General features: G+C 36.1%; 1 protein-coding gene across 2 annotated transcripts in view; it reads left to right on the top strand.

The window, feature by feature from the left end:
- The window catches only part of na (sodium leak channel non-selective protein na), a 711,066-nt gene that overhangs the window by 218,887 nt on the left and 464,220 nt on the right, over window positions 1-27,959 (top strand). For both annotated transcript variants that reach the window (XM_067148870.2, XM_067148869.2), the window contains exon 9: window positions 3,246-3,413. In XM_067148870.2, the coding sequence (XP_067004971.1) occupies window positions 3,246-3,413 (168 nt within the window). The remainder of the gene's footprint in view (window positions 1-3,245; window positions 3,414-27,959) is intronic.

The raw sequence follows: 27,959 nt of genomic DNA, 5'->3' as shown, positions 1-27,959 counted from the left end.
CATGGTTTACCTTGTGGTTTGATAATGCTTTGTGAACACACTACCATCTATGGTTCTCTCACGAAAAACAACTACTCATAGATATATCAAATGACGATAAATTATCTCTAAATATTCATTCATCATTATGCACAACATCACAGAAAATAGACTACATGTGCTTCTGATCATAGTGACGCGAAGATTCATCCCAAAATAGCACATAAAATTATCATAATCCAATACAACATCTCTCCACATGGCATAACGTGAGAGGAAAAATATCAGTATAATTCGCAACATCCGTCTAAAATATAACATAAATTGACATAAATGACTTGAACCACACATGAATTTAATAATCAAACAATGTCCTGCCTTAAAAGTATGAAATTGGATTCAAAAGAAATCTATCCATATCACTAGCGTAGCATTCATACGTCAGATGAGCTTACTCCCTTATGAAAATGTAGCAAACACTTTTGAGAAAAATATAGGAGAAATAAACTCCGTAAAGTAAAAATATTACATGTACACATTCCTCAATATCGTAATAATTGAATGGAAAAATAATATTCACTAAAGGTTAGCCGATGGCTAATATTTAAACCAGATACTCGTCCGATGACATGACTTACTCAAGCCCGCACAATCGATGATCTTGACATACAGCCATCACGCACATTAAAAATCATATAATTGAAGAAAATCCAGACTCAGCATCGTATAACACAAGGAAATGTCATGATAAAGTTGCTAAAAATCTACTCAAACTACTGTTCAACCAATAGTCCCTTCAAGAAGAACGTTAACTACTTATTACAGCTACATAGAACAGATAATACCCAGTATAAATTAATTGTCAACTTAACTTGCATGTCTTGATGACCCTGGTTTCCTTCTAGGCTGGATTCATGACATTAGGATGCTGTCAGCATCGGTCCTCCTTTTTAGTGCTGCATGATGAGATGGGTGATGACTTCGGGGTAAATAAATTTCCTAATGCTGGTTTTCATTGCCTCATCCAGTTACGAACTGGTACCTCTTGATGTTCACTGAAACTTACGAAAATATTAGTATGGATTCTCAAGTCATGGTTTCACAATTGACAGGTAATGATACGTACTTTCTTCATGACACTATTGACGTTTGTATGAATCTAAATGGTCACTTAAAACGATCGAGAAATGAGATTGTTCTCATCGTGGTAGCGAGCAACATCTGTCCAGGTCTACAAGACCTCACTGCATATTGAATCTAACAGCAAGTGAGCAAATGAACGACGCGTAGCAAGTGAGAGTGTCCTTCACTGTATGCACCACATATATTCTGAGCTCCGACATCCAGCGTACCTCGTGGTTCAATTGACGTCCTAAATTCCTCAATGTCGTAAATAACATGTCCCATGGTTTTTTATTAATTAATTAGTTAATTCCATAATTAATTTTATTTCATAATATTATAATTTATACCTTCCTAAAATAGGTTATCAAATCTTTTATACATACTCGTTGGAGAATGTTTGTTAAAACGCCGAATCTGAAGTTTTGATATTATGGGAAGTTTTAAATGTAATGTTTCTCATGGATGGAGAGTCCAACAGTATTAATAAATTTATCCATATCTTCTTGCGGTGATAATGTTGGTCTTCACCCCTCAGCATGTTATATAAAAAGATAAAAGAAAGTTACCCCTTTGATTTCGCCGGCGAACACTCGGCGTGGAACACGTGGTGTACAGTCCCGTCACCTAAAATTCACTGCCGATTACAGTAGACCTGAAATGACACAATATTCTTTTGTATATATAGGTACCATTTATATATTGATTGTATTTTGTAGCATCCATTGTAATTGGGGATGTACCCTGTTATGGATGTATTAATAAATAAATAAATAAATAAATAAATAAATAAATAAATAAATAAATGAAGTTAATACAGGGTGTTCAGTAACAGTATGACCTGGGTATATGAGCGTTACAGTGTTGGTCCTGCTGATAAATAATTTGAAAGAAATAATTCCATACCATGTGCCATTGTCATTTTATCAGCTGCTTAAGTTAGCCAATCAGATTGTTTCGCAGGCAAATTCAAATGAGTTTTGCGAGGTGGTGTTGCTAAATCAGCACGTGGCTTAAGACCGGCTTGAGAACACCAGGAGTGCGATTTGAACACGGATCTCTAATTTGACAGGATCGCAATTATACTACGGTCACACCGATTGAACCGCCCGGTTTTATGCCAGTTTCTCAGCATCGGTAGCTGGTAGGTGATTGGTCATTTACAGAAATCTGGCATGCGTACAGTGGACTTGGGCTCACAATGCAACGCAAGCTTACTCGACTTCGTGATGCAACGGTTCTCTTTTGGGGAATTTGCTGATATGTATTTAGTTTATGGCGCTGCCCAGCAAAATGTACCAGAGGAACGGAGGAGGATTTACAGCAAAAGATTTCCTTATCATGTCATTCCATGCAGCAACACATTTCGAACCATTGTATGGAGATGTTGATACTCACTAAGCTTGCATTGCAATCTGAGTCCAAGTCCACTGTACACATGCCAGTTTTCCGTTAAATGACCGATTGCCTAGCAGCTACCGATGCGGAGAAATCAGCATCAAACACACTGTGGGTTTCAGACAATGTCATTGTAGTGTACTTGCTATGGCGCAATGCGGTGAACTTGGAGGTCCATGTTCAAATCTCTCCCCCCCGGCAAATTTTTTCGTCGATTGGTGTTCTCAAGCTGGTCTTAAGCCACGTCTAGATTTAGCAACACCGCCTCACAAAGCTCATTTGAATTCACCTGTGAAGCGATCTTGACTAACTTCAGCACCTGCTAAAGTGTCGACAGCAAGAGATATGTAATTATTTCTTTCAAACTATTTATCAGCATGACCAGCACTCTATCTGGTTCACACTGTTTCCGACCAGCCTGTATAGAAAGATAGGAATGACACTATGAGAGATGAAGCATATTAGTTCTTCCTTTACCAAACAAGTGGCTCTACGGTTTGGGTCACATAGTTGTCAGCATGTATTTGGGAGATAATGGGTTGGAACCGCACTGTCAGCAGCCCTGAAGGTGGTTTTCCATGGTTTCCTATTTTCACACCTTAATCAAAACCAAATTGATTCTTTCCCATTCCTAGCTGTTTCCTGCTCCATTGTTCCCATAAGACCTATCTGTGTTGGTGCTACATGAAGCATATTGTTAAAAAATGTTTCCTCTTAATAAATCGGTATTCTTTGCTTTATTTCAGGTAGCATTCACAATATTTTTAGATTTGGAAACATTATTCAAGATCTGGTGTTTAGGTTTCCGTGGTTATTATAAACACTCAATCCATAAGTTTGAGCTTCTCTTGGCTGTAGGAACCACGCTTCACATAATACCAACGCTCTATCTGTCTGGACTTACATATTTTCAGGTAAGAGAGGATGGTTGTACTTGTTCTGTAATAAATAGCAATTTGTAGTCTGTTTTTTGGTTTTTATTGTAATTAATCTTTGCTGATGTTTTCTGATATGGCATGTCTTCTTCAGTGATAAATCGAAAATTACTGTGATTGCCATTCATCATCATCATTTTCATTTTCATTTCCCCTTGTCCAGCTCCTACCAGGTCGGGGTGTCGATAGTACTTCTCCACCATTGTCTCCCCTTCCACTACTCTTCTTCAGTAATTGTATTTCAGTCCAACCTTCTTTTTCTTATACTGTTCTTGACATAGTCCATCCATATTCCTCTGGGCCTTTCTCATGCCTTCTTTCCTTCTATCTTAGCCTCCAATACTTGTTTGTTTCGGTATTCTTCCCTCCTCCATCCTCATACCATGTCCAAACCACCTCATTTTATCTTCTCCATCCTATCATTCAGTTTTTTCTACTCCTATCCCTTTTCTGACCTCAACATTTCTTACGCTGTCTCACCCTGTCTTCCCTACGATACTCCTCAGGAACATTTCACTGGCCTGAATTTTACTCTCATTTCTTGTTGTCAACATTCAAGTCTCTGATATAAATGTGAATATAGGAGTACAGTACATCTGGTACATTATCTCTTTACATTTCGTAGGAACTCCTGTCTGCCTGGTTGCCATGATCATTAAGGCATTAAAGTCTAAATGGTCTGACACTGTGGTTAACCGATTCGAGTGCCGTTGGTCGAAAAAATTTCACCATCAGATTGTTGGCTGGCAGGGTAGGCGAGGTGGTTGTATATTATTTCTAATGACTAGATGGCGTGCAAAAAGCCTGGATTAAATTCCAAACCTCTGCACAGTGCTCATATAGGAGTGAGGGCACATGATGCTGTTGATGGTGATTCGCCCGTTGGATGGAGACATTAAGCCTTCAGCAGACCCCTTGATGCTAGAAGGCCATGTGCTGGTTTCACCTTCTCAGTTCCTACTATCATATATCATGTCATTCATTTCATATCATTAACTCCTCCGATGAGAGGTTGACGTCAGAAAGGGCATCTGGTCATGAAAACCCACCATGACAGATTCATCACACCTCATACCCAACCCTGTAGAGAATAGAGAAACATGACAAGGGTTGGGCAAACAAACAAACAAACAAACAAACAAACAAACAAACAAACAAACAAACAAACAAACAAACAAACAAACAAACAAACATAAGACATACAAACATAAGATATACAAATAAACATTTTTTAGGAACTGATCTCCTTATCCAACCTTGCATCTTGCATTATTTCACTTCCCAAATATTTGAAGTATTCAACAAGCTCAAGGTTTTGTGTATTGTGATGATTCAGCATCCTGAGGGACTTGTATATTTTCATTTTCTTCTTCACGATCACTTTCATACAGATCAGAATCTGAATCGTTCACAAGTTCCGTAATAATCTGTTCACTTATCCGTGGGCTGTATGCGCGCGTAGGATTTCTTTTACTTGTAGAAGGTTCGGGATCCATATCTCAATAATTATACAGTATAAATCGACTGCTTGAGAGATGATTACAGACTGTTGCCTCACTGCACTTTCATTCTAAATCTGTGAAGTCATATAATCTATCATTAGAACTGTGGCCGTTGGTGAGCAGAAATCAGTGAAGCAACAGAAGTCCTTATTATGTAATATTATGTAAATGTAAATTTTTGTCTTGTCATCATTTTAGGTAATATAAAAAAAAAAAAAAAAAAAAAAAAAAAAAAAAAAAAAAAAAAAAAACATTTAAAAAACTGAAGAATTTGTGCAAAGCAAATTATTGTATGAGGCTTTCTTATTTAAAAATTATTACACATTTAGGCATATGAAGAAATGGACTATGAAGAAGATTTATGTTCAAAGAGACCTGGGTATTTACATTTCCTGATTTAAATTGTATTTTTCTGTAAATTATAGAAAGGGATTTGGAAATTTTATACATGACTTGTGAGGCAGAGTGTGCCACGTGTAAGTGGCCCTTCCTGTCATTTTGTAATATCCGTAAATATGCAAATTCTGCAGAAAGCATAATTCTAGAACATCATTGTCATTGGTCAAAAGTACAACTGTTTTTATTGGTGAATGTGGCAAACTGGAGTGTTGCTATTGGTCATTTGTTATTACTCTATTTCCTGTTTGTGGCTCCTCGCGGGTGCGAGTCACTTTGTCCGCGTCTTTGAATTTGCATCACTACAGCGGGCGGATGCGTTTTGCGTCCGTCCCGCAATGGGTCGTCTGCCGCCAAAGGTAAGCGCTTCGTTTTTGCCTTATGTTATTTAAATTCATTCTTGTTTCCACTTAATGTAAATTCAGTATTATGTAAAAGTTCATCTTGTGTGCCGAAGTTTCCTCTAGTTTTCCACATTTTCTAAAATAGAGCATTTATATGACTTAGCGATTATGCTAGTCCGCAACGTATTGTTTTCAGAGGCAGACCTTCTTTTCTAACTTTAGTTGTAATTGTAAGTAACTGTAACACTTTCTTGAATTGTGTAATTCATTTTGTTTCGTTTAAGGTTGCCTCCTTTCATTCTGTAAATTCTGAATCGTCATGTCAAAGTTTGTTCGTTACCGAAAAGTTTAATTGTTTCACTTACACATCTCTTGTTTGTATCTCAAGTATCAGTTAATCCGCAGTTCATTTATTTATTCATTTATAATTGTATGTTCATTTCCTTAATAATTATTTGTCTGTTGGGTGTATTATTGTAAGTCTTTTCTCCCCCATAACGTTATACGTTCCTATAGACCTCGTAGGGTTTTCCAGCAGCTTCCACATTCTTTCTTCGTGTCATTTTTAGGCCTGTAAGTGTTCCCTGTATTTGGTTTAATATTGCGTATCGAAAGATACTCGTCACGCTTCTAAATTCTGATATGAATACTCCGCCACTGCATTATTTACTACTGGTTTTATTATTGTTATTATCATCACCATTATTATTATTATTTTATTATTATTATTATGTGTAACCGTATTTGTCCCGACAATGGTAACAAGAACATACGCACATAAATTTGAGCTTATCTAACCGGAGCACGCGAGGAGTACGTATGTCAGCAATTACGTAAAATCTAACCGAGCGCACATGGCTATGAAACATCGTCCCTAAGTTGCACCACCAATCACTATCAATCAACAACACCACCTAATGATAGTAAAGGAAATTGACAACACGTCAAAGCAAAAACTAATTCGATAACATGAATAGCTTTCGAGTGGCTGAATTTCAAAGATCGTGATAGTAGTATTACTAACCGGGCGAGTTGGCCGTGCGCGTAGAGGCGCGCGGCTGTGAGCTTGCATCCGGGAGATAGTAGGTTCGAATCCCACTATCGGCAGCCCTGAAGATGGTTTTCCGTGGTTTCCCATTTTCACACCAGGCAAATGCTGGGGCTGTACCTTAATTAAGGCCACGGCCGCTTCCTTCCAACTCCTCGGCCTTTCCTATCCCATCGTCGCCGTAAGACCTATCTGTGTCGGTGCGACGTAAAGCCCCTAGCAAAAAAAAAAAAAGTATTACTAACAGCGGCACTCAGGCGCACGCCACGTAGTAGGAATATTACTACCGGCACGCGCATAGTGTTAAGTTTCATTGAGTTTGCCTCTAGTAATACTAAGATAATTTTAAAATCTGTACGACCCACTATCAGAAGAGCTGTAGTTTAGTTTAGGGTACTTGAGTTTTATTTCCTACATTGTTAGCTGGCCTCTGCTCCTTTTATGTTATACTTTAATTTGTTTAAGACATATTTATTTTACGGGTGGCTGCCGCGCGTCTCTCTTTCCCCACAACGATCTCATGGCCTCATTAGGGTTCCTTCCACGTTCCACAATCCTTCCGTAGTTGTCGTTGTTAGACCTGTAGGCTTAAGCAAGGCAAACTTGGCATAAATTAAATTTGGTTTTAATTTCATATTTTGCTATTTTTGTTTATTATTATTATTATTATTATTATTATTATTATTATTATTATTATTATTATTATTATTATTATTATTATTATTATTATTTTATTATGATATGTAGATGCTCAACAGGTGCTACACATAAAATACATAAGACAGAAAGAAGAAGAATTAGAACATTTACAAATAAACAATATTAAGTTAATGGCCATTGGAGAATAGCTTCAAATAACACAGTTCATAAGTATTGAGCACAATTAGAAAGGAGCACATCTCATTTTCCAGACATCTTATTAGCACACCAGAAACTAGAATTAGTAGAAAAATAATAGAAAAACCATGGAATAGCAATACCAGGATTAAATGGATCACAGAAATTAAATATTACATTAATGAACACCAAATAACACTACATGATCTCAAGAACAAAACAGACAAAATGAAGATTCTCAACAACTCACATGTGTGACTGGCAACCCCCACCTGCACATCTTTACCATCCTGTAACTTGTATATGGGTATATGCACGATAGGATATAATATTCAAGGGTTTCAATATGTCAGTGTGCTCTTTCACATGGTGTATAAATCGGTTTCAATTTTTCTTAACATTGATTGTTGGTCCCTTGTAAGTCAGAGAAGTGTATTGTCTCCACTTATGTTTATAATAGTTATGGATGACATTGTAAAGAAAACAAAGGCAAGACATGGAGGGGATATGAAAATATTTTAATTTGCAGATGACATACCGGTAGTGATCTGGGGAGTCAACAATACAAAAGTTCAAATCCAACTAGGGGCAATATTGACAATATTGAGAAATATGGTATGAAAATCAGTGTGGAGGAGAGCAAAACAGTGGTGATGACAAGAAGAGAAAGAGAGGGAAAAGGAATCATTAGTATCAGGACACAAAAGAACTGAACTATGAAGAACCGAACCACAAGTTAGAATTTCTAGAGATTCATGAAAACTTAGAAGCAGATGCTATCTCCTGTTGAAAAAATTGAGAAAGTAATTGAAACCCTAAAAAACAACAGAGCTAGTGGAGAAGACTCCATTACAGCTGAACTTATAGTCACAACAAAAAAATCATAAATAATCTTCAAATAATATTTGAAGAAATCTGGCAGATGGAGAAGATCCGGGAAGAATGGAAAGTGGCTATTATACATCCTTTACATAAAGAAAGGTAACAAACAAGATGTCAACAACTATAGATGTTTATCCCTTTTGCCAGTGGCTTAAAAGTTATTTTCAACAATGTTACTGAACAGGGTAGAAGCGACTTTTGACAGTCATTTGAATGAATATCTTAGTGGATTTGAAAAGGTCAGATCTTGCTCAGAACAGATATTCAACCTGTCACAGATTAATGAACTCCAAAGACATTTATAGATTTAAGAAAGGCTTTTTACTCTGTTGATAGGTAAACTCAAGATAAAATAATTTGAGAGTTTGGAGTTAAAACCAAATTGGCAAACCTAATTGGTAAAACCCTCACAGATACCATATCAAAAGTAAAATTTATGGGTGAAGTATCTAAATCATTCAGAATAAATGCAGGTGTAAGGAAAGGTGATGGTATATCTCCACTCCTATTCAATTGCGTCCTGGAAAAAATAGTAATAATTTGGAATGAAAAACTGAAAGAACACAAGCTATCACCCATAACACTGGGAAGAAAGAACAGAGGTGTTGAAATAAACTGTGTAACATTTGCAGATAATTTTGCCATACTTTCAGAAAAACTGAAAAATGCAGCAATACATGTCAAGAAATAATCAAGAAATAACCAACAGAACAGGTTTAAGAATTTCTGTAGAAAAGAACGAATTTATGACAAATATAAAAATCCTCCAGAATTTCTTGTAACAGAAATTGGTCAGATGAGAATGGTAAAGAAATTTCAATATTTGGAAGAAACAATTCAAGAATATCGTTTGGAAAAATCCGCTGTAGAATAAAGGATACACAAGATGGAAAGAGCATATGGTATGACTAGGAATATCTACAACAAAAAGTGTTTATCTAAAAACCTCAAAATACAACACTACAACACTGTAGTCAAACCGGATTGCCTATACACTAGTAAGTGTGTAGTACTGAATTACAAGCTGAATAAATTAGAAGTACTGGAAAGAAAAATTATATGGAAAATACTCGGTCCACTAAGAACTACAAAACTCTGGAAATCAAGAAGTAATGATGAAATATTGTGCCATTTCGCTGTTCTCAACAAGATCCAGTCGGAACAAAAATGGAGTCTAAGTTATCAGAGCGTCGATATTATAACGTCAGATACTACTATGAGCCAAAGTAGTAATGTTTTTGTCAAGCGCTAGGCGAGAAAGAAACTTAGAAGGCGGTGATAAAAGAATGACGTATGAAGATTGTTAAGAGTTATTATTAGAAGAAAAATTTAACGTTCATTCAATTTGGCTTAGAAGAAGAACGTCACAGTCAATCGCAAGAGGAAGAAAATATCATTACACTGGAATTCTATTCCTAAGACAGAGAGAAGTCTTCGTTCACAGCTATTCTCTGCAGTATTAGCGCTTCAAATTATTTCGCACCGCAAAATTAAATCGCATTTTAAAATATAAAAAGATTCTACAGGGATACGTCACGTTACACACCTAAGACGACGTATTAGCCAATACCATCAATTCAGAGCGGCTAAAGAACTGTAACATCGCCAAGAAGAAAGAAAGGAAAAATATATTAAAAACACACAATCTCCATAATTTGAGTGGAATAATCACCTTTACATATTCCAAACTGTTAGAATATTTCTGAGATCAACTCTTCTGAGAGCAATCCTTATTTATCACATGCAAATAGTAAGAAAGTATAGCCATAAGATGACGACATTGACTAAATTGACGTCTTATTCTGTTCCAATTGCTCGAGCTACTACCATGATGCACTAAGAAAATGAAGGTGAGGCTGCCCAGATGAAAGCAGCAGGATGACGTTGCGGGCCCATGAAGACCAGTAACCAGATGAGACGGTCCCAGAAGTTCCCAAACAAATAAGGGAAATGCAAGGAGCTATGCCTGCATGTCCATCCACCCGGGCATGAGACGACTACGGGAAATGCAAAGCAAAGATAAGTTTTCTTAAAGTCAAATATACAAGTAAGAATTTATTTGTTTCTTTTATAAAAGTGCTATTCTAGTTAGTGTCAGTGTGATAATTATATACGAGAAGACGGGTACCAAAGTTAGGTTAAAGGATGTTAGGTATTCATCAGACCTATACGTCAAATCCATATGTAGGGTATAGTCAACCAGTGATAATAAAGCATCCGTTTGCAATGTTGTCAATGTAATATGAGAGGAGGTTAATTTTTAAGCTATTGGCGAATTTCATACGATGTTGAGTTAAATGTTAAGCATATGTGAGAACTTATGACACCGAGTAATAGTAGAAATGAGATCGTATGTAGGAAATGCATACTATATAGAAGGATGTGGTAATATCTTTTGGAATTATGAAAAGATTGAAGCTATGACAGAGTAGTTAAGTTCACGGTCCATGATGACAGTGAGATATACGACGAGTTGGAATGAGCTAATGCATATACAGTAGAAGTCCGCTATAGCGAGTACGGCATATAACGAGAACTCCATTATAGCGACGACTTTTTTCTGTCCCTTCAAAATTCCTATATTAAACTGTGTATCATCCTTCAGTTACAGCGAGAACCCTATCACTGGCCCATCCGTTATTGCGAGCGATTAAGCGCGCGCGATTTTTTCCGTTACCGATATTTATGCACCCCAGCGATGATATTGCATGCGATCGATTACCTTCGGCATCGTTTCCTCGCTCTGTGCACTAGCGATTTCTCTCGTCGACATTTGAAGGCGATGTCGGAGTCGATTAGTAATATCCGTCGACAGCTGTTCCGTAAAGAAAATTCGAAATGAAAGAGAACATATTTTCGTAATAAATGCGTAAATAACGTGACCGATAACGGTTGTTAACTCGTTAAAAATTAAGGCTGACTAAACGACCGCTTAATTGTGAGGCTAAATACTGCAATTAAGTAAGAATGGGATACACCTCGAGATATGGCAGAGTGCTTAATTGATTTCATACGTTAGTTTGTATTTTGTCGCATCTGGTTAAATTACGGAAAGGCTATTATGAAAATTTATAGTGAGAAAGGTATAATTTCTCTACCGGCGCTTGAAGTGTGTTTTCATCATGTGTATAGTATGGTTAAGTTAGGATATGTGACGCTGTTTGAATAAGAAAACTGAAACGTTTGCAACAAAATGCGATCGATCATCTTCGGTACGGTATAGTTTTCTCACTTTGTGCATTTGCGAGCTCTCTCGTTGACATTCAAAGGCGATGTTGGAGTTGATTAGTAATACCCATCGACTGCTGTTCTCTAAAGAAAATTCGAAATGAAAGAGTATAACACGTTTTCTTAATAAATGCGTAAATAACATGGTCTATAGTAGTTGTTAACTCGTAAAAATAAAGACTGAATAAACGATATCTTAATTTTTGTGTTATATATGGAAATTATGTAAGAATGACATACACTTCAAGATATGGCAGAGTACATCACTGATTTCAGAGGATATTTCATATCTTCTCAAGTCTAGTTACGGCTATTTATATGTAAATTTTTCGCGAGGAGGTTATTTCTCTACATGCGTTTCAAATATGTTTTCATGATAGGCTACATATACGGTTAGGTTAGATGACGCTGTTTGAAGAAGAAAGCTGAGGTGTTAGCTACAGAAATCTCTGGAGTGATACCGTATTTCTCCGAATCCAAGACTTTTTTTCCTCAGAATCTCATGCAAAAACTCTCAAGGGTTGTTGCATTCGTGGCCTAACAGTAAGTTAATGGATACCACTGGCAACTACCACGGTAACCACGCTGCTTCTTTTCACACGCGCACAGAACTCATTGACAATAAACGACCGCCTCTTTACTACACATCGCTACCAGTTGTACAGTGTACAGTGTCTGTGTGTTTCTCAAATCTGCAGAATGGCAAGAATGGCATCAAAACATGCGACCCTTCGAATTCTTAGAAAAGCCATGGCTACTCAGTGGCAGAGTCATAACGCGTCTATTGTACTTGACGCTTAGAAAATTAAGGTTTATAGACAGCAGGAAAATTTTCGTGATGGATATTCGTATTGTAAAGATACATGGAAAAGGTATTGCCGGCAAATTTTCAACGGGTTCTAGTCGATATTATGATGCCAATTTTAAGTTAATGTTTATTAAACACTCGGAAATGTAGAAAAATTGTGCAGCCGCAAGAAAATACGGCATAGGCCTAACTAAAGCCAATATTTGGCGTTAGCGTGAAGACAAAGAGCTAAAAAAAAATGCGTACTGTACAAAAATGCATTCAGTGGTCCGCAACAAGGACGCTTTAAAGAAGTTGATGATGAAATTATGAGGTATGTGCACGATAAACGCAAGGGCGGTTGGCCATACCGTGGCGCAATAAACTCATTTGTTGACTTTCAACGTTCGCGATTAGGCCTATACATCGCTAGCCATTGAATGTGGCCGCACCCGACAAGCGAGACGTGCGTGTAGCGGTAGCCGGTTATAGCTGACGTTGCGTAAAAGTAACTGTTTTATAGACAGCAAGAATAATTTCCTGATGGATCGTTGTATTGTAGAGACGTATGGAATAGGTATTGCCGGAAAAATGTCAACGAGTTCTCTTCAGTATTATGATGCCAATGTTAAGTTATTGGTCCTTTAACCCACAGAAATAAAGAATAATTGTGCAGCCGCCAAAAAAAAAAAAAAGAAATACGGCATGACGAAAGTCAATGTTTGGCGTCTAAAAATGCGTAGGCCTGTATGATTTTACAAACTTCTTTTTGAGCCTGATTTAAATTTTTTGAAGGAAAAAGTGGGGTTCATCTTGGATTAGGAGAAATACGGAACTATTTTTTTTCAGAATGAAATTAAACATACACTTTCACGTAGTATCGGATTACGAAAATTAACAAACAAGTAAGCCGTACTGTGGATATAATCTGCGGAAACGCAAGTTTTGAACAAACTGATTGCCGTTTCATACCGATTTTAAAGTGCATGAAGGGTTTTCCGACTTTTATACAAAATGGGATATAACGACAATCCGTTATAGCGAGTAAATTTTTCGCTGTTGTGAATTCTTGCTATAACAGACTTCTACTGTACTGTGAAGTGAAATGTGATATTGATATGAAATGTGAAGTGATGGTTCTTTAATGTGAATAATGATATGAGGTTATGATGATTAATGTTGGTGATAGTTATTGTTCTTCGTGAGTATGGTCATAGTTGTGTTGTTAAGGGAAATAATATTCCAAGTTACGTATTTTTGAGGTAGTTAATGAATATAATCTGTCTTCAGTTGACCATTTATCCATGAGTAAGCCATGAGTAGAATAGGATACGATCTCAATGCCGTCCGTACGTTGATATTTTGTTAAAGACCACCAAATGATTCATGATGAGGAGGATGAAATTAAATTAGCCTACATCCGTATATTTCTTATAATTGTAAGAATTTTCTCACATGTTAGGGAAGCTTTGAAGTTTATTCCAATGCATTACCCGATATCACTGGTGACTTAACTTCACAAATAAGAGTTGTTAGTTGAAAGTGAAGTCTTCTCATGAGGTAGACCATCCAATTACCGTATATTTTGATGGAATGATGGTTAGATACACTTAATAGCACAATGTTATGACATAGATATGCATTTGAATTAATTAATAATCTTGAATTAAGAGAATAGTTTGCATAATTTTCTAGATACGATGTTTGATCATAATATTTTAAGAGTATACATTGACTTAAAGGGAGTTGTGATGCTTATGCAAGAAGATGTGCCAAGAAACATGAACATGTTTTGAAAATGCGATATCTGTCAAATGTTTTAAATATTCTGAAGATATTCTCCCAGGTTAATTTGGTTGTGTATTTGGACACAAATAGTTAGAATCAAGAAAAGCTAATGTATTCCCATGAATTAACGAAAATGAGACGAAAGAAAATAGAATATTTAGATTAAATTTTTCAAGAATTTACTTAGGCAAAGATGCAATTCTAATTCTTAATTGATTTATTGTCAAATATGAAACTGCGTCCTACATTTTCAAGAAAAACTCTCAATCTACGACAGTGTACATAGTATGTTACGATGTAATTTTTCATTCATTTTTATTAGATGCCTCTAATACATTTATTTAACTTAGATTCTTTTCTTTTCAATTAGATATTTTCAGATTGATATTTTTCAATTAAGATCTTTTAAGGTCAAGTTTGTTTCATTTTTAAGCATCCTAACTTGATATTTTAGTTCTACCCAACGTCTTTAACTTAATATTCCCAAAAATGAACTTCAAGATATATGTATAGATCAACGTTCATTACTTTTTATCTCAAAGAGAGAATATGACAATCTTTTACTCTTGATTGGATTTAATTTATAATAAATGAAGCATGAGAAAATCAACCTTTCTTTTAATGACTTTTAGAGTAGGTGCCTAGTTGTAAGTATTAATATCTTGGTAAGTTCATAAGCTACAGGTGGATACTAGCTAGGAATACGAGTAGGAGATGTCCTTTTGCGTAAGTTAGGTATTTCCACTAGTATAAATCGGTGTTCTTTTCTCTCATTCGGAACCCATAGCCCGTAAACGATGAACAGTGACAGTTATAATCATATTTGAGCTAGCCTGGATCTTGTGCGTCCTTACCTGGACGTGGGAATGGCGCAATATACTGGACTATAGAAAACAGAACAGATACATTGCAGAAGAGGCAATTGATGTTTTTTAGACATTTATACAGAACAGTTGACAACAGGTTAACCAAACAGATCTTCAAATATCTTTGGAACAAGAAGAACCTGGTTTCATGAATTTGAGAACAATTTGGAAATAAACCACATAAGGAGAGAAGAAGTAACAGAGAGAGATATTTTTAGAAATAACGAGTTAAAAATGGGAGGATTCCAAGCTCGGGAGGGAAATAAAACAGGCTCAGAATGGTCTGAGGAGAGGAAAAGTAAGCATAGTGAGCAGGTGAAGGAATATTGGAGGAAGAAGAAGGAACAACAAAGGAAGAAGCATTGAAATTGTCATGTGGTCCCTAGAAGACTTCAGTGGAGAAAAAAAAGAAGAAGAATCTGCCTGCAGTATCTGCTGGGTGGATTGAGTAGCTCCAGTAGTTGCTGTTGCCGGTCCCAAGCCCATTAAAAAGAGGAGGGTTGGCTTAAAGCCGTAAAATTACAGCCTAAAAAATGAACATCTTGAGGCAATAAAGGGCACAATGTTTCCACATGTTAGTGGTGGTAACCCAACAGCGTCTGTTTCACATGTTAGTGGTGGCTGAATAAATATCCTCTGCGGCTAACAACCGTAGCTGTAAATCGGAGCTTGCTCCACTTAAGATTGATAACTTTTGATAGTCAGACATTGAAAAGTCTTTTACTAAAATAATTCCACTGTCCAACCAATTACGGATGAAGAAGACTACATCTGATTCGGTGGGTAGTCGCCTAAAAGACAAGAATGAATTTGAATACTCAAAAATACATACACATAACCAAACATACAAACATAGAATCAAACGTAAGCATATTAACTACATTGGAACGCACAATATAAACTCCTTACTGAAAACCGGAAAGCTCAAGAGCTTTAATAGAATTAATTATTTGATAAATGGCTGGATTAGTGAATGTGAATTTTGCAATTTTGGATTTCTTAGTTTTGTCAGGAGTAAGATTAGTTGCTAATTTGCATTTTAATTTATTAATGATACGATTGACCATATTCATTTTGTAGCCATTAATTGAAACCAGATCTTTTATTAATTTAAGTTCCTTTTTTAAGTTACTATCTGAAAGGGGAATTTTGAAAGCCCTGTAAATCAAGCTAAAGAAAGCTGCCTGTTTATGTGATTTTGGGTGGAGTAAGTTGCTTTTTTATCATTAATGGAGCACATGTTAGTTTTCTAAATATTTGAAAGTCAAATTAGTCTCCTAATTGTGTTACAGTAATGTCTAGAAAGTTTATTGAGTTGTTAGATTACTCCTCTTTCGTGAATTTTATATTTGGGTCAATATTATTAAAGAAACCTAGGATTTTTTTCACTATCATTTTATTGACTATGCTCTATAAGGCAGTGAAACATGTCCCGCTTGTAACTTTATATTAATGGTGAAACTCTAAATGTAATAACATTTTAGTGTATTGAATAGGTGGTTTATAATAAAACATTGTTTATTGTAATTAAACAGGCTTTCAATACGGATTAAAACATGAGGTTAGTTACTTGTAATGATTATATTCTTGAAGTAATACAAGAACTATGATCAGATTTTGTGAAGACAAGATCCTGGTTGATTGAACTCCCTACACTTCAGCCTCAGCCTCAGACTCAGGTTCATTGTGCCAGTCATAAGCGATAACAATGTCAAGTAAACTCCAGTTTTAAACAGAACAAAACCTCTGATACGTGTTCTTGGGGCAGGTGAAGTGGGACTGGTGACTGAGATGAAGACTCACTGCGGGGTGCTGGAACCAACACATCACTTTACTCTACGTAGCCTGGACGAGCCGCGGGTAGGGAAAGGGGCGATCCCAACCTAGGGGGAGAGTGATGGCTGTGAACTCAGTCATGATAATGCTAAGTGGAGACCACGTGAGTAGCCCTACTGAAGGGGGAACAAACCTGGCTAGGTTCGGGTCAGGGGCGGACCGCTGGATGGACAACTGAGGGGCGTGGTCTCTGCTACGGAGAGCTTGAGTTGCAGGATGGCAATGTCAGGCTGTGTGCCTCACCATGGATGGTGAGAACGATGCTCAGCACCCTAGAAGGGGCAAAAACCCTATGATTGATTAAAATATGGATGCTTATGAAAAACCAAATTTGACATCAAGGGAAGCCATAGAAGCTCCAGTAGAGCAGATCCGGGAGCAAGCCCAAGATAGAAAAATGGAGACAGAAGTCCCAGTTGGAAAGGCTGTCACCGACTCAAACCAAGAAATGGCAACAGAAGATGCAGTAGAGCAGACTTCTACCACACATAAACCAGGAACGTCCTTAGAGACAGAACTGAAGATTTCTGCATCAAAAATCAACAGATTACATATCGACAGACCACCTTGCAACAGTGCGTATTACAAGGAAAGGAAGACAGCGAGGAAGGAAGCCAAAATAGCGGCTGGAACTTGGATGGAGAAGAAGCCAAGGAGCAGGGATCAGTGAGAGGCTATCCCTCCGACAACACTCAAAAGGCCAAGGTCGGTGGATAGTACGCCATCAAATTCGGTTTACACTATAAATTGAGGATAATTATGTCCACTTTTTCAATACAAAAACAATGTGACGTCATTAACACATCACATATTTATTACCATTCCAACATTGGGACCGGTTTCGGCATTATTTGTATGCCATCATCAGCCATAGGAAACTTTGTGACAAGGCCTAAGTACAATATTAACATAACTTACAACATACATATATATATATATATATATAAAAATTGAACATATTCTTTCATGACTATTAAAATTTGGTGTACACCATGAAACCTTAGATTAAAATTGGTAGCATATTTTATGCGACATATTATGACTTATTTCCTTTATACAATTATTTGACTAAAGTTAAAGCTTTTTGTCAGTTTTTATAAATATTACAAAATGTTAATTGAGCATCCAGATAACAATTTTCAATCTTTAAAAACTTCTATAACTACTAGGCGTTAAAGATAATAGTGTATTTGTTTGGTCAAAAATACTAAATTGACATGCATTAAAATGAAATCGCCTACTGTCAGATTGGAAAACAGTGACCTGATTGTACTAAGTATGGGAATAAGTTACATTATAAGTCTTTAGTAATTCTATATCTTGCATTAATATAGTTTGGTTATTTAATAACAAGTCGAATAAAATGATAAATTCGGCTGATATTTTAAACTTTAAAACATTAATTGTCCATTATAGAGGTCCTTTTTTTTAGTGAAGATATATAGTGAGCAAAACAGTTCCTCTTAGAATTGATTACAGGTTCACTCTGTTTTAGGTGGATTTTGGATTGAATAAATTTCTTATTTCATAATATAATGTCGTTGAGCAATGTTCGTATATGTAATATTCCGTCTTTTATGCTAATGTTCTTAAAATGTAGATGGACTTGATAGAAGTGGACTGGTGAACCGGAATTTCTTGGACCATTACATTCGAGGTCTTTGAGGTTCTAGATATATCTCGATCCAAGACGGACCTAAGAAGAGAGATATATATACTATGTACTAGCGTAAGAATAACTAAGTTTAATAGGTATTATTTTCGTTTAAGTAGAAACTCACCTTAAGCACTATGTTGTCGAGAATGAAGCTGGTGAGGAACTGTCTATCAGAAAGGCAGAAAGCAGACTACGAGTATTAGAAGAGGGGCGGAGCATGTTATGTAGGGGAAGGGGGATCGCGGTAATGCGAGGTTATTGGTCGGGAGGGCGTGGATTATGGAGGGGATGGTAGATGAGCATATTGCGCACCATTTTGTGCACTGGTTGATTTATTGGTCTTTTTAGATTGTTGATCACTGAAATGAGCGTATCAAACAATATCGTGGGTTTTTCGGATACCTCATTCAGATTATAATTCGGGTTAAAATACTGATCTAATGATATGAAACATTGTTCCGTTATGTCAAGTAAGGGCCCTTTTTCCATTATTTCTACGACGTCAATATCATGGTTGATGTCATGAAAACTATGTTTATAGTCATTTATGTGTTGTCCTATAGCTGAAAATCTCCTGTATTTAATGGCGTTGACGTGCTCATTATACCTAACCTTAAAGGATCTCCCTGTTTGTCCAATGTATGTACTATTGCAGCTGTTACAGTGAAATCTGTATACGCCCGATTTATCATATGGGTTTGGTGCGTTGACTAGTTTAGCGTTATGAAATATGTCAAGATTTCTGTTGTTGGTTTTAAAAGAGATGTTGATCTTTTTCTTGAAAATTTTTGTGATTCTATAGACATTAGGATTAAATGTGAATGTTGAGTAGACTTTTGGTCTAGTTATTTCTTTTTTTAGGTTTGATTTCGGTCTGTGCTTGAACTTATAAATTATTCGTTCTATGAAACTACGATTATAGCCGTTATGGGCTGCAATGCTACGTATTGTTTTTAGTTCTCTATTTAAGTCTGATTTTGACATGGAAATGCTAAAAGCCTGGTGTATCATACTATTATAGGTTGCTCGCTTTTGGCTGGGTGGGTGTATGGAGTCCTTATGAATGGTTGTAGCCGTGTGTGTTTGTTTTCTATAGATCTTATATTTAAAGGAATCTAATAAAATCTAATAAAATCTATACTATAATAAATGCCCATGCTCCCACTAATGATAAAAACAACTCCTCAAAAGACCAGGAGGAAACAGGAGAATTTTGGGACCTATTGGACCAGACCATAGATAACATCCCCAAACACCATATAAAATTATTAATAGGCGACTTCAACGCTCAACTAGGCAGAGAAAGAAAATACCGTGACATCATCGGAAAATGGCCAGCACACAAGAAAACAAATAAAAATGGAGAGAGACTAGTTGACCTGTGTAGAAACCATAATTTAATCTCAAAATCTACATGTTTTAAGAGGAAACCTCAAAAACTCAAAACATGGAAACACCCTGACTACACTAAAGGAGAATGGCAACTGGACCACGTCTGCATGGACAAATACCACCACAAAGAGATCTATAACGTCAAAGTCCTCCGAGGAATAGACACAGGTTCAGATCACTACGTAGTTAAAATTAAAATTAAACTCACTCCCCAGAGGAGACAACAAAAGCAAGCCCTTAAAACTAAAAGAAAAATAGATCCTACCCAGCTAATCAACAACAAAAATTACCAGAAAGCAACTGAAAAAATAAAAATCACAGACAAACTTGAAGACTTAGTACACAACCTTAAACAAATTGCAGAAGACCTAGCTCCAATTAAACCACGTAAAAAACACCAATGGTGGAACAGTGAATGTGATGAAACAGTGGAGAAAAGACATCAGGCATGGCTATTACATCAGTCCCAAAAGACAGAAATATCCTATCAAAAGCTAGTAAAACAGAGAAAAGAAACTACCCAAGTCTTAAGAAGAATAAAAAGACAACATCATAAGGACACCCTGCAGTTAATTGAAGAACAGTTCAGTAAAACTAAATCAAGGGACTACTACAAAACCTTCAGAAAGCAGCTCCAAAAATATGAACCCCCGACCCTACTGATGAAGGATGAAGATGGTAAGCTGGCCCATAACAATAAAGACAATGCAGAAATTCTGGCTAAACATTTCAACAAGCTTTTAAATTGTGAGGAACCTACAGAACTCCTTCATTTGGACACCAACACCCCGATAAAAACATCACCAGAAAACATCAATCCCCCCACAATAAAGGAAGTCTACCAAGCTCTGAATAAATTAAAAAACTACAAAGCGCCAGGAGAAGATCAGACCTTTGCGGAAATCTGGAAATATGCAGGAACCTCAGCAAAAGTTGCCCTCCATCAACAACTTGTCTCTATCTGGATTAAAGAAGAACTACCAGAACACTGGACAACAGCCCTCATTCATCCTCTGCACAAAAAAGGGGACAAAACCGACCCTAATAACTACAGGGGAATCTCTCTCCTAGACATAACATACAAAATATTTTCAATAATCATCCTTAATAGGATAAGTTTACAACTTGAGAAAGAACTAGGAGAATATCAAGGAGGTTTCAGACCCTGGAGGAGCTGTCCTGATCAGATCATGAGTCTTAAGTTGATAATGGACTATAACAGGAGAAGAAGCAGAGATATGGTGATAACATTTGTAGATTTCAAGAAAGCTTATGATTGCATCCATAGAGAATCTCTGTTTAAAATTTTAAGGCACCTTGGACTACACCCCAAATTAATAAACATGATAAAATTGACTCTCACCAATACCAAGTCAAAAGTGAAGTTTAGGGGGGAAACATCAGAGACATTTGAAATTAAAACTGGACTACGGCAGGGAGATGGGCTCTCACCACTATTATTTAACTGTGCTCTAGAAATGGTAATGAGGGAATGGTTTAGAAAATGTCCCCCCAAAATAAAGATTGGCCGAAAAATCAAAACAAATTGCCTGGGTTTTGCTGACGATTTAGCATTACTAGCAGTGGACATAAAAGAAGCAAAAACCCAGATATCAGAACTTCAAAACATTGCAAATAAAATTGGCCTCAAAATATCATTTGAAAAAACAGAAATTATGCCCCAAAAACCAACACAGCTAAAAGAAGTCACCATAAATGGTAATAAAATCAAAATAGTAACTCAGTTTAAATATCTTGGAGAAGTAATAACACATAACTTAAATGAAAAAATCTCAATCCAAGTAAGAACAAATAGATTAGCTAAAGCACAAAAATTAACATGGGATATCTACAAAAAGAAATGTCTATCAATAAATACAAAAATAAAACACTACAACACAGTTATAAAACCGGAAGCTACATATGCAGCAGAAACACTCTTTTACCTGAATAAACAATCAAAGACTGACAGACTTCAGAAAATTGAAAGGAGGATTGGAAGAACCTGTATCAACAAAAAATATCAGAAAGATGGACAGTGGCGGTTAATACCTAACAAAGTCGTGTACAAAGAGCTAGAACCCATTACAGATACTATGCGTAAGAGGAGACTGGGATTCTTTGGACATATCATGAGGATGCAGGACTCGAGACTTCTGAAACAACTAGTACAACACAATCTCGTCTCAAAAAATACCACAACAGGATGTAAATGGATCAGAGAAGTAAGAGAGGATCTGAAGGAAATAGGCCTTACAACAGAAGACACCAAAAATAAGATAAAATTGAATACAAAACTCAAGAATACAAACCTCCGCTTTACCCTTACACAAAACAAACCAACAACACGCACATTTTCAACTGAGGAAAGGGCACGAAGATCGGAGCGTCTGAAGAAGTACTGGGAGGACCGCAAAGCCCGAACAATCCCTTCAAAGAGACCTGAACGACGGACTGACTAAAGTGATCCTATGTGGTCATAAAAGAAGAAGAAGAAGAAAGGAATGCGGGACCCGAGTGATTGTTAAATCTAAGAAGTTAAGGGCTCTGTTGTCCTTGGATTCTATTGTAAACTTAATATCTGGATCAATATTATTAAGGTGTGCCAGGGTGGTAGGTGCGTCTGAAATGTGCTGGTCCATAACTATAAACGTATCATCAACAAATCTGGCCCACAAGAGAATGTTATTAAATTTCTTATCATCCTGTATTCTAGTATGTTCAAGGAAATCTAGATATATATCATCCAAAATGCCAGACGCTGGTGACCCCATGGCCAGTCCATCTTGTTTGTATATCACTTTGTCGAATGTAAAGTAATTGCTATTAACTAACAGTTTAAGGATGGTCATAAAATCTGCTATTTCTAATTGACTGAGTTTGCTGTGAGTACGTAAGTTTTTGAAATTATTGGTAGTACTTGTTCTGGTTTTATGTTTGCATACATGTTGATGATATCAAATGAATGCATCGTATAATGGGATTGCATTTTAAAGTTGTCTGGTTTTTTTACTAATTCTAGAGTGTTCATCACGGATTTGTTTGCTTGAAAAGTTTAGTGTTTTCTTAGGAACTGTTGTATAAATTGCGCTGTCTTGTAAAGAGGGCTCGGTCTAAAATTTACTATGGGACGTATAGGTACTCCTTCCTTATGGATTTTTGGTTGGGCTTTGACCGTGGGGAGATCAGAGTTCATGTTGATCAACTTGTTTTTTTCGCTATCAGTCAACAGGAAGGTTATGTTTTTTAGTGTCTGTTTTAACTGTTTTTGAATAGATTTGGTTGGATCTTTTTCTATTATTGTAAAAGAACTGTCAGTAAAAAAGTTTTTGGTTTTGGTTATATAATCAGTTTTCTCCATTATAACAGTGGTGTTTCCTTTGTCTGCTTTGGTGATGATGGTTTTTGTGTCTTTAATCTTATTCTTAAGCTGTAGGATCTTTTTCCGGTCCTCGTGTTGCGTTGAATTAGTAGTGTAAATTGGTGCATTTAGAATACTGTTTAATTGTTTCTTCGCTTCATATCTAACCTCATTCTGAGTATCAATAGGTATTTTGTTGATAGCCGCTTCTGTTTCTATTACTAGTTGTTTAGTCATGTTCGCTAAGTTATAGTTAGGCCAATTATACTTGGGGCCTTTGAAGAGAATAGCAATTTCTTCTTCGTCAAAGTTAGTGTTGGAGAGATTAATAAGGGGTGGGTGAAATTGAGCTAAAATTTGGCTATGCGTGTTATTAGGGGTAGCGTTCCTGGACAGTCTGTTTTCTGCATTTGATTTACTGATTAGGGTTTGGAATTTATGGTCTATGGTATACTGTTTCTGAGAAAGTATAGTGGTTAGCTTGCTGTGCACTTTTTCTTGAAAAATATTCCATTGTACATTAGTCAACAACGCAGTGACTTCAAAGTGGGTTTCATATAGACGATTGTTTAAAAAGGATTTTTTCTTGTATCGAAACTTTAGTTCGTTAGTCAATTAGAAATAGCAGATTTTATGACCATCCTTAAACTGTTAGTTAATAGCAATTACTTTACATTCGACAAAGTGATATACAAACAAGATGGACTGGCCATGGGGTCACCAGCGTCTGGCATTTTGGCTGATATATATCTAGATTTCCTTGAACATACTAGAATACAGGATGATAAGAAATTTAATAACATTCTCTTGTGGGCCAGATTTGTTGATGATACGTTTATAGTTATGGACCAGCACATTTCAGACGCACCTACCACCCTGGCACACCTTAATAATATTGATCCAGATATTAAGTTTACAATAGAATCCGAGGACAACAGAGCCCTTAACTTCTTAGATTTAACAATCACTTGGCTCACGCATTCCTTTAAATATAAGATCTATAGAAAACAAACACACACCGCTACAACCATTCATAAGGACTCCATACACCCACCCAGCCAAAAGCGAGCAACCTATAATAGTATGATACACCGGGCTTTTAGAATTCCCATGTCAAAATCAGACTTAAATAGAGAACTAAAAACAATACGTAGCATTGCAGCCCATAACGGCTATAATCGTAGTTTCATAGAACGAATAATTTATAAGTTCAAGCACAGACCGAAATCAAACCTACAAAAAGAAATAACTAGACCAAAAGTCTACTCAACATTTACATTTAATCCTAATGTCTATAGAATCACAAAAATTTTCAAGAAAAAGATCAACATCTCTTTTAAAACCAACAACAGAAATCTTGACATATTTCATAACGCTAAACTAGTCAACGCACCAAACCCATACGATAAATCGGGCGTATACAGATTTCACTGTAACAGCTGTAATAGTACATATATTGGACAAACAGGGAGATCCTTTAAGGTTAGGTATAATGAGCACGTCAACGCCATTAAATACAGGAGATTTTCAGCTATAGGACAACACGTAAATGACTATAAACTTAGTTTTCATGACATCAACCATGATATTGACGTCGTAGAAATAATGGAAAAAGGGTCCTTACTTGACATAACAGAACAATGTTTCATATCATTAGATCAGTATTTTAACCCGAATTATAATCTGAATGAGGTGTCCGAAAAACCCACGATATTGTTTGATACGCTCATTTCAGTGATCAACAATCTAAAAAGACCAATAAATCAACCAGTACACAAAATGGTGCGCAATATGCTCATCTACCATCCCCTCCATAATCCACGCCCTCCCGACCAATAACCTCGCATTACCGCGATCCCCCTTCCCCTACATAACATGCTCCGCCCCTCTTCTAATACTTGTAGTCTGCTTTCTGCCTTTCTGATAGACAGTTCCTCACCAGCTTCATTCTCGACAACATAGTGCTTAAGGTGAGTTTCTACTTAAACGAAAATAATGCCTATTAAACTTAGTTATTCTTACGCTAGTACATAGTATATATATCTCTCTTCTTAGGTCCATCTTGGATCGAGATATTTCTAGAACCTCAAAGACCTCGAATGTAATGGTCCAAGAAGTTCCGGTTCACCAGTCCACTTCTATCAAGTCCATCTACATTTTAAGAACATTAGCATAAGAGACGGAATATTACATATACGAACATTGCTCAACGACATTATATTACGAAATAAGAAATTTATTCAATCCAAAATCCACCTAAAACAGAGTGAACCTGTAATCAATTCTAAGAGGAACTGTTTTGCTCACCATATATGTTCACTAAAAAAGGGACCTCTATAATGGACAATTAATGTTTTAAAGTTTAAAATATCAGCCGAATTTATCATTTTATTCGACTTGTTATTAAATAACCAAACTATATTAATGCAAGATATAGAATTACTAAAGACTTATAATGTAACTTACCCCATACCTAGTACAAATAGGTCACTGTTTTCCAATCTGACAGTAGGCGATTTTATTTTAATGCATGTCAATTTAGTATTTTTGACCAAACAAATGCACTATTATCTTTAACGCCTAGTAGTCATAAAAGTTTTTAAAGATTGAAAATTGTTATCTGGATGCTCAATTAACATTTTGTAATATTTATAAAAACTGACAAAAAGCTTTAACTTTAGTCAAATAATTGTATAAAGGAAATAAGTCATAATATGTCGCATAAAATATGCTACCAATTTTAATCTAAGGTTTTATGGTGTACACCAAATTTTAATAGTCACGTAAGAATATGTTCAATTTATATATATTGTAAGTTATGTTAATATTGTACTTAGGCCTTGTCACAAAGTTTCCTATGGCTGATGATGGCATACAAATAATGCCAAAACTGGTCCCAATGTTTGAAAGGTAATAAATATGTGATGTGTTAATGACGTCACATTGTTTTTGTATTGAAAAGGTGGACATAATTATCCTCAATTTATAGTGTAAATCTAGATTCAATACGGACCAAAATGAAGTTCTTAACTTTAAATTAAATTCGGTTACAATACCACCCGCCAAGAAACAGAAAGAAGAGACGGCCATGTCATTTTCAGAAAGACTAACTTCAATCAAGGTAGCAATAATAGCTAAAACCTTTCCAGACGGGAAACTGAAGGAGGAAGGCGTGAAGGAACTTTCATCTGCTCTGATAGCGCAAATGAAACCGCTGTCGGACGGATGCCTTCCGTTCTAGTTTTAAAGAACATGAGGAATCATCAACAGGGGTGGGTCATAAGCTGATGGTATCTAGATTATTCACTTGATCTTACTGCACCCTACGGGTCAGGGTGACCACAGTATTTTTCCCAACTAGTCATTTACATATCTCAGGGTATTCATGCCTCCAGAAAAATGGTTAATTTTTCTATGTTTTGGTTTAACGTGCGTTCAAAGAGAAAATAAATATGCGGTCCAGCATTACGTAATTCAACGCTCAGTAGTGGATTTCGCTTACGCAAACTTCAGTCAACCTTTCGACAAACACATCTGCATAACGAGAACCTTACTCACTAAGTATAACTACAGACTACCATTACAAATGAAAACTCATTCCATTCTATAAAAATCAATCAAGAAACACATTTATTAAATTATCAAAACTTGCGAAAGAAATGGTTAATGTCAAATATTGCTCATGATCTTCCAATTGTCAACCTAATAAATAAATATTCTAATTCCTAAATCAAATATTCTAAGTCAGCGCTGGCTTATTCCTAAACTAAGTTTTCATATCTTAACATTCTGGGTCGCGTATTCCTGAAATGAATTGTTGCTTTGTTTCATCTTCCTATTAAAATTTACATCTGGTCATTTAAGTATACAGTATATCATAGTCTTCTGATCACGGTCAAAATTTGGTATATCAGTAAATTATTCCATCACTCACGGTGTTAATTATACACCCTCATCAAAAATACAATCATTACATTGTTCAAATTATCGTGGAAATGAACTGAATATGAATAAAAGTGTTCTGAATACTAATATCAGTGACCTAAGTTACATTGAAAATTATCTGAGTTCGTTGGTGCAGACTACAGTGAAGAAAATGAAATATTGAATGATGCACTAAGCTTCTCGGTCCAATTGCCACTTAAGTATGGCTCCTAGCTAAATATTCGCTCTAATAATATTTCAGATTAACAAAGCATTGATGATATCCTACGTAAATCTCAAATAATTTCCCTACTCTAGCTATATAATTTCTTATGTAACGTATTCCAGTTCAATATGCACGTAGCCAATAAGCATTTTTTCATATATGGATGTGCAAGTGCCTACATTAAGATATTTCAACACTACATTACCATAATAGTTACATCCTAGTTTGATCTTCCACGCCATTAACATTCATTCAGAATACGACACAGTCATGCATTCATATACCCATCACCGGTTGTTATAATAGTCAAACCACTTTCACACTTCATTAAAATATGCATAATTTTATTGTCCATACCTTGCTATAGTTCCTCCCTGGGGCATACTTATATTCCGTAGTCGCTTTACTTGTGCTCCTATATCGCACATTATATATATATATATATATATAT

The sequence above is a fragment of the Anabrus simplex genome, chromosome 1 (assembly GCF_040414725.1).
Source record: "Anabrus simplex isolate iqAnaSimp1 chromosome 1, ASM4041472v1, whole genome shotgun sequence".
NCBI lineage: Eukaryota > Metazoa > Arthropoda > Insecta > Orthoptera > Tettigoniidae > Anabrus > Anabrus simplex.
This window is presented reverse-complemented; position numbering and strand designations above follow the sequence as displayed.